Below are 12166 nucleotides of genomic sequence, written 5' to 3' on the forward strand. Positions count from 1 at the left end.
GAGGACAGGACTGGGAAAACTATTTGCCCTACAGGCTATAATAACACGCGCTTAGAGCGTGGCTGGCGTCTCCTCCATTTTCTGTTGTGGCAAAGGAGGATGCCTGAAATTTCGATCATCAAGGGGTGGTTTCTCGTGAATTTAGCCCTACTTTTTTCACGTGAGTTTAGACCTATTTATAGTTACGCCACGTTACATGCATCTAAATCCAGGTGCTCTAAGATTCTCGCCTACTTCGAAATAGCTAGAGCCGCGGTCACGATCGGCAGCCGAAAACCGTAAGCACCAAAAAAAATTCTCCGAAAAAATTGCTTGGGATTAGATCCCGCGTGGCGCCACACTGACCACGCGCGAGCTACCGCCTCAGTGGTTGAACGAACTCGGCCATAATGCCAGCCCGGTGCGCGGCGGTAAGATTGGTGTTATCAAGGTAATGTGGCCTAGGACTGAAGTCGAACAGTTGTAGAAAACTTCACTTTGGAATGTAATTTATTGCGATAGCAACTATATGGACGTTCTAGGCTGGAGTTTGCCGCCGGCGTCGACGTGGGCGTTGCCGTCACTATATATATATATATATATATATATATATATATAAATATATATGTATATATATATAAACGGAAAAAAAATAAAGCAGAAAAAGACTTCAGCACGCCGAATCGAACGGAGGGCTCTCAAACGTATGAGTCGTTAGCCACTGATAAACACGTCTTTCAACGTTCAAACGGCAAGCTCTCTATATATACCACTTACCACTGGTGACTGGCATCTTGGGGGGGGGGGACTATCGTGTTTTCAGCATTACCAGCAGGATGACGCAATGAGCATGCGTCGCCACATCGTCACGACGCGGGCGCGCACGCTCTCATCTTCCACGCGTACTTCGCCTCGCAGAGAGAAGGTGGCTCACTCGCGCGCCCTTATCTCGCAGTGGGGAGGGTCGTTCGTCTTGGCTGGCCTTTGGCTTTCTCCAGAACAATCCTCAAAGGTTACCGCAATAGTTGCACAGTCTCCGTTTGCGAAAAGAGTATGGTTTTCAGACACAGCGAAGTAACAACTGACACGCTCATTCACGTTCATCTGTACATGTGAGTACGTTTGATGCGTTATTTGTGCGTGAGAGACGCGGGGCACGTTTCAATCTGCTTGCCATTCTGCACGTGACCTTCCAATTTGTTGCTATCGCGTTCATTTTTTCGCCCTTGCGGCAAAGCTGTTACTTCATTTTCTCCCGCAGAAACATGATTGTGGGCTGAAATGAAAGCTTAGTTTTCGAACTACTTAGACTTTTGAGAAATTTAAGGTTTCTGTCTAGTCTGTCTAGACGGCCCCATTTTTTGTCCCGAAAAAAAAATGTGATTTTGGTAGCTTCCATAGGGTCCCACCGTCGAAAGTTTTTTCGTCGTGGGAACAGAATCGGAAGTCCCGATGTTAACGATACTGCATTTGTGAAGTACAGTACAGGTCCTAGTACTTGTCCTTTTAAGAAGTTTTGAAATTTCGGCCTCTTCAATTTTTTATTGTCGAAAAAATGACCCCATCCCACTGAAAACGTGAGAGCTTCCAGCCTTTGCTGCTAGGAGCGCTGATCAGTCGGTGCAGGACGCTCCATCTGAAAAGTGACAGCACGTAATAATCGCCTGGGACTCGAATTGAAATCGATGTGCAAAAGCAATCAAAGAGAGGGTAAGAGGTGACAAGAGGGTTGCAGTAGGGACGTTCCCAGGACGCAAGCAGGAAGCAGTCATCAGGCAAGCGAGCGCGAAACTCAAAACTACAGCTGATGGACGAACCCTCGTGATAACTGCAGGCAGTTTAAACGATGTCTTAAATAAAAATATGGCAGGACTTGTGCCTACACTGGCAAAAGGGGTCGACGGCATGTGCGCCAGTTCTCCCCAGGTACAGGTAGTAATATGCACGATACCTGAGGTACCAGTGCATCACAACACCTGCAAAGAGCGGTTGTCAACGCAAACCTAGAGATATGGTGGATGAGTTGAGAGAAAGGCTTTGTGGTGGTGGAAATAAACAGAGAGGTGCATAGGGATGGGGGGGGGGGGGTCAAGGAGACAGAATTCACTTCGATGGGAGGCTAGGTCATGAGGTGGGTTGGCGACTTGCCGGACGCGCAGTAGCTTTTTTTGGGGGGACAAGCGGGCTCTTCGGGGTCCAGGATAGCTAGTAACGAGAAAAAAAAACAAGGGGGACTCTTTGACACGTGGTATAGACAGATACGATTCCAAAGTGGTACATATATCGAAGACACGTACAGTCCAGGGCAGAAATTGACGTAGCCACGAGAGCCGAGCCAATTCAGACGTAGGGTATAATAATATGCAGGGTGGCAGGAATAGGCTGAACTGGGAAGAGATAGACGAACAGCTAAGGGAAGAGAGGCTGATGGTATATGGTTTTGTAGAAACACATCTTAGGGACATGGAACAACCACCTAACGATCCGGACCACGCATGAGAATATTGTAATGGAACAGAAAGCAGCAGAAAGGGGGGTGGTATTGGGGCATTCATTCATAAAAGAACAGACTGGCAAAGGGTCGAGAAGGAGTGCCAGGAACATCTATGGCTAAAAGGCAAACTGGCCGGGCAAATGACCCTCCTGGGTTTCGTATACTTGTGGGCAGAAGAAAAAGCCAGAGAGGAAAACCAACAAATGGGGAAGTGCATAGAAAACGACATTGACGAACTAGGAGAAGAGTGCGAGGTAAATATATTAGGAGATATGAATGCGCACATAGAAGATATGGATGAATATACTTACCCGACAGGCAGAATGCTAATAGATATGTGTGATAGGCATGATTTAATCATTCGTAACAGCACCGAGAAATACGAAGGGCAGATAACATGGGAGGTGGGAAGGCTGGAGTCGATGATAGATTACGCATATTGTCACATAAGATGTATGATCGGCTAAGTGTGATGAACATAGATGAATATGGGTCCACAAGCTTAGGTAGTGATCACAAACGCATCAAGCTGAGTTTTGGAAGAGAAATGAAATGAGAAAGGTAATATTATGAGCAACCACATGGTAATATTTATTCAGAAAGGCAAATAGAAGTAGTAAATAATGAGATTGAGAAAATAATCACCAGGATACCAAAACAGAGTGCTCGTACACAAATCTAACTTGACTGTTTGAGTTAGAGCTTGCTAATGTACGAGTCAAATCAACCTGGAAAAGCAGACACACACCCAAGAGCTGGTGGGATGACGAAGATAAGAGAGCCACAGAAAGACGTCAGGAAGCCTCCAGGGAACACAGGTATGCTAAACAGAGGGGTGAACTGGAATATGATGTCAAAAAGAAAACGGAATAACTTTTTGAGCTACAGAAGGGAAGCGTCCGATTTGATCAGTGACAAGATTAGAAGAAAGAGGGCCCAACTGATGACGGAAGTAAAAAAAGAGGATAGAAAGGCAACTACAAAATTTTGGTACCATCTCAATTCTCTGAGTAATAAGACAAGCATGAAACAGAGGTTTATAACTACAGTTCAAGGGGTCAGACTAGAAGGGAATGAGGCAATGGAATATATAAAAACAATGATGACAGAAAAATATAAACACCAAGAAAACGCTGCATGCACTGTACCAAATGAGGATGGACCAACTAGCCCAGTAGCTCCACTGGGACAACGAGAGTGGGAAAGGGAAGAGAAAAGGGTTCCTAATAGCGCATAAACAGGCCCTGACGGCATCCCAATCATGCTAATAAGGAAACTAGGACCAAACTCTAAGCAAACACCAAGAGAGGCAGCGAGAAAAGCAATACTGGATGGTGAAGCCCCCAATGGGTGGCAACAAAGCAGGATGAGCATGATCTAGAAAGGAAAGAGGGACAAAGCTGATATAAAGAACTACCGTCCTATAACAGTGACATCAGTTGTTTACAGGTTGGTGATTCAAATAGCAAAGGAAAGACTACAGACATGGGTGGAGAATGAGAGCTTTCTCGGAGAACTACAAAATGCGTTCGGTAAACGAAGGAGATTGGAGGACAATCTGTTTTCATTGATGCAGTGCACTGAAATAGCCGAAAAAGAATACAGGCCCCTGTGGCTGGTATTTCTAGATATCGAGGGAGCTTACGATAGTGTAATTCAAGAAGACTTGTGTGAAATACTGGACACACTAGATGTGGAAGATGGAGTCACTAATCTTTTAAAGGATATCTATAGAAGTAACAAGGTGGTTATAAATGAGAAGAACAGGTATCTGAACCAATAGAGATACAACGCGGGCTTCGACAGGGATGTCCCTTGTCACCTTTGTTATTTATGCTGTATCTCCAGAGACTAGCAGCCAAATTAGAGAGGTGTCGACTCCGCTGCAGCCTTTCTTTTGCCAGGCAAAGAAAACACATTGAACAGACATTACAAGGATGGATGTATGCAGATGATATAGTATTAATAGCCGACAACAAGGAAGATCTACAGGAATTGTTAGACATCTATGGTAATGAGGGAGATGGGTTAAATTTTAAGTTGAGCAGGGAAAGATCGGCAATGATGATTTTTAATAATAACAAAGGCAGTGAGCAACAGATACAGGAAGTCACGCTAGAATTAGTGGATAAATACAATTATTTAGGCGTATGGATAAATAACGGGATTAGTATTTGAGGGAGCACAAAAAATACGTAATGACTAAGGGCACCAGGAATGCAGCTGTAATGAAAAATACGGCACTGTGGAACTACAAAAGATATGACGTTGTGAGAGGGATTTGAAAAAAAAATGTCATGGTCCTGGGTTAGGAGTTCGGCAACGCGGTCTTGTGCATGAAATCAAAAGTTCAAGCAAGATTGGAAACTAAACAACGTGGCATAGGTAGACTAGCTTTGGGAGCACACGGGAATACCCCAAATTAGGGGGTACAGGGTGACATGGGATGGACATCATTTGAGTACAGGCAAGATAGCAGCAAGGCGGAATTAGAGGAGCGCTTGAGAAAAATGTGAGAAGAGCATTGAGTACATGAAGAATGTTGATACTGAATGGAGGAAGCGAACTCGAAAACTGCCGAGCAAGTATTTAGACAACAGCAGAACACCAAGCCACAAGGAAACATCGGTTACGAAGAAGGTGAAGGAAACAGAGAGGGACACGTGGAAGATGGCAATGCTTTCGAAATCATCACTGGAGAGCTACTGAACTTTTAAGCAGGAAATAAAATATCTACGATAATTCTCGGGCTAGTTCTCTGCTCTTCGAGGCTAGAACGGGAGTATTGTAGATCAAGACATAGCAAGCAAACTACGAAGGCACAGACACGGTATGTAGTGCGTGTGGAGAGAAGGAGGAAACGGCTGAACACTTGGTAATGTTCTGTAAAGGGCTCCGCCCTATAGTCGAAGATAATGACACCGAATTTTTCAAAGCATTCGGGTTTAGGGACAGTGAAGGCAAAATAGACTTTAAACAAAATAACCAGGAGGAGGCTAACTGATTCGTGGCTACAATCGGGGCACGAGTGAAATTCAATCTTTAAACACACAATGATAGTACTTTATGGCTAAGTGGTGTAAGCCACCACCCGATCTAAAGGGCACAACCACATCCATCCATCCCTAGCGGATTAATGTGCTATATTGATAGTACATATATTTATGGATAGGTGGCGTGAGCCGCCGCCCAATCTAAAGGGCACAGCCGGGAACATACATACATCCATCCATCCATCCATCCATCCATCCATCCATCCATCCATCCATCCATCCATCCATCCATCCATCCATCCATCCATCCATCCATCCATCCATCCATCCGTGCGTCCGTCCATCCATCCATCCATCCATCCATCCATCCATCCATCCATCCATCCATCCATCCATCCATCCATCCATCCATCCATCCATCCATTCATCCGTCCGTCCGTCCGTCATAGAGTTTCTCACAAAACTCTCTTCCTGAAAGATGGATATGCGATTGTCCCCGACCAGAAGGGCATCCGTCAAAGCGCTGGATGCAACCACACAACAGTTCATAACGCTTACTATATGGCAACGCGGGAAGTTATTCACCAGTGCACAGTACACCGAGAGGGACTGCGAAGAAAGCAAGGGCAACCACACCAATTACACGCACTTTTGTTTGGCTCAGAAAACACAAACATAATAAAAGTAGAGCAATCAATGAATGCATGTACTTGAAGATGTGCCCATCGCAATTACAAGCGACGTGTGTCAGTGTGAAGAAGACACAGTAAACAGCTACTGTTTTTCTTGGTACGACGTCCAGCGCCTTCCTCTCCGGGAATTCCAAGAGGCAAGGATCGTCAGATATGCGGCACCAGTGTAGAAAGCAACGCGCGTTTTGCTGGAGTTTGTCAATTTTCAGCACTAAAAGCCTGTGGTACTGTTTATGGTAGTGTCAGTACGAAATGAAGGAATGTTGAACTGGCTATGCGCCACAGTAAATGGCTATGCTATTTCCACAAGTCGTTAGAAGTGAGCGGCGGGCGTTTAGGCACTTCGCACGCCAGTGAAGGCGGGGTCTCGAGGCGAGCGGCGGGCTTGGATCCGGTGACCCAATCGGTCACTCGGGACACAGCGAGTAGCGTGATGCCGGACAAGAGCATAGTGACCGTCTTGAAAGGGAACAGCTGCCGGCTTCCGTCGTAGAGAGGGTAGTGCATGATGGCCGGGATGCCTAGCACAGGCTCTCCGCCCAGCACACGCAGCACCAGGCCCAGGGAGAAGGCGGTCACCGATCCAACCACGTTACACCACCGCCGGCCCAAGAACACGGCGGCGAGAAGTTGGGGCAGCAGAACCACGTACACCAGGTCAGCACTCAGCGCCCACAGGTCATACACCGATCGTACCACGATGGCCATGACGGCCGATGCGGCGGCCACGGCGACCACGCACAGCCGCAGGACCCACACCACCTCGGTGTCCGAGGCCTGCCCGAAAAGATTACACGCAGCTCAGTCAGGCGAGTTGTCAAAAGCTAAGAGCATGCTCTGTCACGGATATGTCACGAAGAGTATTTAGTGGTGCCATATAGCGCTGGAGTGGGGCGAGCAGTTATTTATGTGAACTGTAGTGTTATATGAAGGGACTATACTTCGCGTTATTTTTCGTTACGTGAATGAACTGATACAAAATCTCCATAGCTTTTCTTTATGATTTCTTTTTTTGGCTGGCAAGTTTTTCCCATATCCAATCACCAGGGGCAGCCCCAGGATTTTCTACTCTGTATTGTTTTGACTATTCTCGCTCTTGAGAGGGCAAAGGGATGGGAGGTAGCAAGCGGAAACAATGGGGGACCGCCAATCATCCCATACCACCCACTGGCGCCACCCCTGCCTAACATTTGTTAAAAGAAGTAGCCAGTGCTATCCAAAAGCGCCAAGATCTCATAAATAATATACATAGGAAAAACAAAAAAAGGACACTGTCCTTCTCGGAAGGTGCTGGTCTGTGTCTGCTTTTCGGTCCTCTTCACCCCAGTCCTACGATTCCAATCATTCCTTCTAAAAACTAGCCCAAGTAATCCGTACTCTGCGTATCGGTCCGTGCATAAAGTACGTTAGTTGCCCTGCGCCGATTCGCTAGAGTACATAAAGTATATAAAACTAACCTAGTCTGCTATTTTCGGGATAACGTAGCCTGTGCCAACTGGCACATTTTGTAGTCGTTGAACTTGATGAGTCTAAGCGGTGGTGATTGCTTGCGGGCGTGCTGTTTTAGTTGTGAGCATTCGTTGTGGCTGACTTCTCTTCAGTAGGAGTAATTATGAGGTGAAGCTCGCTACAGCGACAGTGCTTTCCTCGGCATTTCTGATGCCCCGCCGTGGTGGTCTAGTGGCTAAGGTACTCGGCTGCTGACCCGCAGGGCGCGGGTTCGAATGCCGGCTGCGGCGGCTGCATTTCCGATGGAGGCGGAAATGTTGTAGGCCTGTGTGCTCAGATTTGGGTGCACGTTAAAGAACCCCAGGTGGTCGAAATTTCCGGAGCCCTCCACTACAGCGTCTCTCATAATCATATGGTGGTTTTGGGATGTTGAACTCCACATATCATCATCATTATCGGCATTTTTGATTATAGCTTCTGTCGACATATGACATTTGAAGCCACGAAAAAAAAAACATTTCGCGCATAACAGTTGATTTCTTGAAAACAACCTGGAAGAAGCTTGAGAATCGCCTTCAAGAATAGAACACTATCGCGTAGTCGAGCCCCATTCACATCACCTTCTCAAATCTAGCCATGCTTCCCTTCTCTTTAGAGACCCCTACCATGTCGCAAGGAAAAGAAACCTCGTGCGCGCAACATTAGACGTTTCAAGCAATTCAAGAATGCCTACCATGCACTTGTACAGTTGCGAAGAGCATACTGCGCCACAATTCTTTTTTTTTTTGCAAACTGGCTAAGTGGCCGCACAGTACCCACCACATGTTCGTTAGGCAACATGAACACTTTGTTGATGGTGTTGGTGATAGTTGTGATTATTAATGCATGAGTGCTTGTAATGAGTGATCAGCTAAAACACGAACTCGCAGCACAATTTACATGTTCCGACGTCTGTCCCGATTCTCCACTTCTTCCACGCACACTTTAAAGACTCCTCACCCTAGACGTCATTAGTATATGGTTATTTTTTTTTTGAAACAGTCTCCAAGGACTAGCGTTGGTCTGTGATAGAACGCCTGCTTGCCAAGAAGAAGGTGTGAGTTTGTTTCCAACTCAAACGAAAGACTTTTATTATTTATTTATTTATTTGCTCCTATATGAAGTTTTCGCTTACTGACAAGGCTTATTTTGTGCTCACAACTGCTGATGCCGAAACAAGAATTTCTGCGAAACAAGCTCTTCAATGATGTCGCGTTAAAACCATACAGTGTTTAAGATGTTAGCCTTACGTGTGCTGCTTCTCTCAAATCAATCATGATATGAAGCGGATCGTTGAAATTTGCTCATCCGTATTCACACAGTTACTAATTCATCCCCGTGACAAGTATATGTTCTAAAGTTACACAGCATATATAAAAACAAACATATATGTTGAAACGTCAGGGGCTCTCTGCCAATTGCTATATTTTGTCAATCAGAATGGCTTGCAGAAAAACTGTTCATACGACGTGAGCTCACACTATTTCACTCTTTCATGGTATTATTCTGACGACTTAGAAATTCCCCTTGACATTCCTTTTTTCTAACTTCGAGGTGGCCTTCGATAAGGGCTCTCACAGCCACACTTAATACTTAAGTTGTCATGCCTGTATCAATGCTCTAGGAGTCTTGAATGGGTTCGGCGGTTTGATAGAGTGCGTAAAATAACAGCCTCGCAATATCCGCCGTCTTGCCGACGATCATGTTTTGTAGCAAGATGGAGTTACCCAACTCCATATTAACACTGTTTGATATGGTCTTTCTAAGGTAAAGGCATGATGTACTAGATGAATGGCAGTTTTTCAATGTCGACAAAACCGCTGTGAGCCGTTGAACAAGCCCCTTAATCGTGTTACGTATAACAAATTCAGCAGATCCCACGTATACCTTGGGAATTGAGGTTATGCAAAGCATGCGGAAAGAAGATGACCGTGTTGTAAGTTTTTTTTATTGAGGGACACGTCATGAAATGGTGCTAAATATTTGTACAAATAATGCGCGCATAAAATATGTTGAATAGTTGCAGATGCTTACATAACCAGTTGTTTGCACTTACGCAACGATGTTAATAGGCGCATGAGTATTAGCAACACCAGAAGCAATAAATTGATATGAAGCGCTAGTGCTCGCCAAGAAGAATGCTCTGGACACTGCTATATAAATCAATTACAGCGAATGTTTCCTAACTACCATTGACGTTAGCCCGATGTGACGGCTGTATGATAGCAGTAAATACGATATGTCTTAAAATGAGATAGCCCAGCACTGCAACCACAGTTAACGTTTCACAAACATTACGGTCTATTCGAGAGGTACTTCCGAACCTGGCGTGGCTGGCGATGTCCAATTTTTCCGAACGTTGAAATTACCCATGTGCGTTCTTGCTGTTCCTGGGTAGATGCTAAGCTTAAATCATCGCTGTCACATACCCGCATACCAGTGGCACATACCCGCCTGCGGGCATTTTTACTGCTTAACTGGAAGTGTTTGACGACGTACGCGACGGGATTGTGACACTATTCAAGCGTTCACTAGCGCGTCATATTAGCCAAACTGTCTTACCTTCCCATACTAATTTTGATTGACGCCAATTCAAGCGGGGTGATCACGAGAGCACCAAGTCGTAAGTCGATACATAGATAGATAGATAGATAAATAGATAGATAGATAGATAGATAGATAAATAGATAGATAGATAGATAGATAGATAGATAGATGCCAAGAGTGTTTGCAGTATGCAAAGAAATGCTTCGTATTTGATAACGTTCTGATCGTCCTCTAAATGTCCTGCCCCTCCCCAAATAATGTCTACTCTCGATGTAACAAATACAACAAAATAAATAAATAAATAAGTAGATAAATAAATAAGGAACATTTCCAAAAAGGAGGGCATCAAGATTACGGCTGGTTTAAAAAAAATGATATAATAATGTCTCAGATTGGACGTACAGAAACCATGATATGATTAGGGGGGATGCCTTAGTGGAGGGCTGCGGAAATTTTGACTGCCTGGTGTTCTTTCACTTGCACTGACAAGGCACATCTCACAACCTCTAGAACTTCACCTCCATCGAAATGCCACCGCCACGGCTGTGGTTGAACCGAACCCGCGACCTTCGGGTCAAGAGCCGAGCACCGTAACCGCCACACTACCGCAGCGGGCTTGAAGATTAAAAACAAAAAGGGGTGGAAGAAAAGAAGGAAAACGATTGTCAAAGTAGCTTATTACAAAAGTGAACAAAAATAAACAAAACAACGTCGGACCAGCAAAACAAACGCTAGTGCATGCACTACTGTGACCTTAGGCAAATCTTTTACGTGTTTCACGTGTATGCTTGTATCCCACACATGAAAGTGCATTCTGATCATGTTCACAACGTGCATGTACTTAAGTGGAAAAATAAGAGAAATGCGTGGGGCGCAAGTAGAGTGACAGAGCGCTGATTTGATTCCGGAGTTAGTGCTTGAGCTGGAGTATAGCACTAAGTAAGTTCCACCACAATACGTCAGAGCCAATCGACCAAACGTCAAGGCTTCACAGAATGCGCACGATTGTGAGCAAAACATGCCTGTGGCCTAATTAGAGGTACGTATATATTCCTGGCAGCAATGGAACCGCAGCTGAGCAGGCACGAGTCGGCAGAAGACATGATGGCTGCCGCCACCACACCCAGTCCCAAACACGAGACCGCAGTTGGGGTGAGGTACTGCAGCGCCAGGGACAGCATCATGGGCGCGTGTTCGTCGTCCGTCGGATCTTCACCGCTTGGGAACGTCGTCTCGTTCCACCCTGTACAGAACAGCGCACAAGAAATGCAAATCAGGCCTCGTTCATAGTGTCTGCGTGAAAGCGCGGTGACGACAGATTGTTCCTGTAGCAGGAAATAAAACTGAAGAAGTCGCCTGTTGACCACCAAATTAATAAAGCATAGCCTCGAAAAACAAAAAAGTTACTTGCGATGTTTTAGGTGCACATTGTTTCGCACACAAACACACAAAAAACAGAAAGGGGCCCTGCAACACTTTTTGACCATGGTCAGAAAACGCTGCCAATCGGTAGTAGGGGCTCCCCAGAACACGCGAGCCAAATATTATAGCGCAGCATGTGGCCTGGAATTCACAATGAATTATCAAAGTCAGCTAAAAATTGCTTTCTTTTTTCTCGATAAACCACGCAATATGCCCAAAAAATCACACGTAGTAAGACCAGCTATCAGCCATTGGCTGATTTGAGTATAGCGCGCTCACTCGTTACAGAGATCGCCACGGGAGGCCGTTAATTGTCCACGTGTGCGCGCGCGATCACACTGAAAAAGCCTCGTATTGGAAGAAAAAAAAAGTGCTCAAGGTCACGAGGAACGCGTGATGTTTTTCCGTGGCCTTGCCATCCCTCCTTCCATCCCTTTTGCCACCCCTTTTAACGCTTAGCTTTTAACACTTTCGTCGGGACGACAGAAGAGAGAATGCGATTGCAGCATGAGATAAACCTTTGTAACTCCACTCGCACTAGACGGGATCTC

At 45.5% G+C, this 12166-nt stretch overlaps 1 protein-coding gene across 1 annotated transcript in view; it reads right to left on the reverse strand.

Moving 5' to 3' along the window:
* Positions 1 to 6101: 6101 nt before the first annotated feature.
* Positions 6102 to 12166, reverse strand: part of LOC119161315 (high-affinity choline transporter 1) — a 137337-nt gene continuing 131272 nt past the window's right edge. Inside the window, exons 8-9 of the mRNA XM_037413721.2 lie at positions 11216 to 11436; positions 6102 to 6935 (exon numbers count right to left, since the gene is read on the reverse strand). Coding sequence (XP_037269618.2) covers positions 6456 to 6935; positions 11216 to 11436 — 701 coding nt within the window. The 3' untranslated portion in view covers positions 6102 to 6455. The remainder of the gene's footprint in view (positions 6936 to 11215; positions 11437 to 12166) is intronic.

The sequence above is a fragment of the Rhipicephalus microplus genome, chromosome X, assembly GCF_043290135.1.
Source record: "Rhipicephalus microplus isolate Deutch F79 chromosome X, USDA_Rmic, whole genome shotgun sequence".
NCBI classification, from domain to species: domain Eukaryota; kingdom Metazoa; phylum Arthropoda; class Arachnida; order Ixodida; family Ixodidae; genus Rhipicephalus; species Rhipicephalus microplus.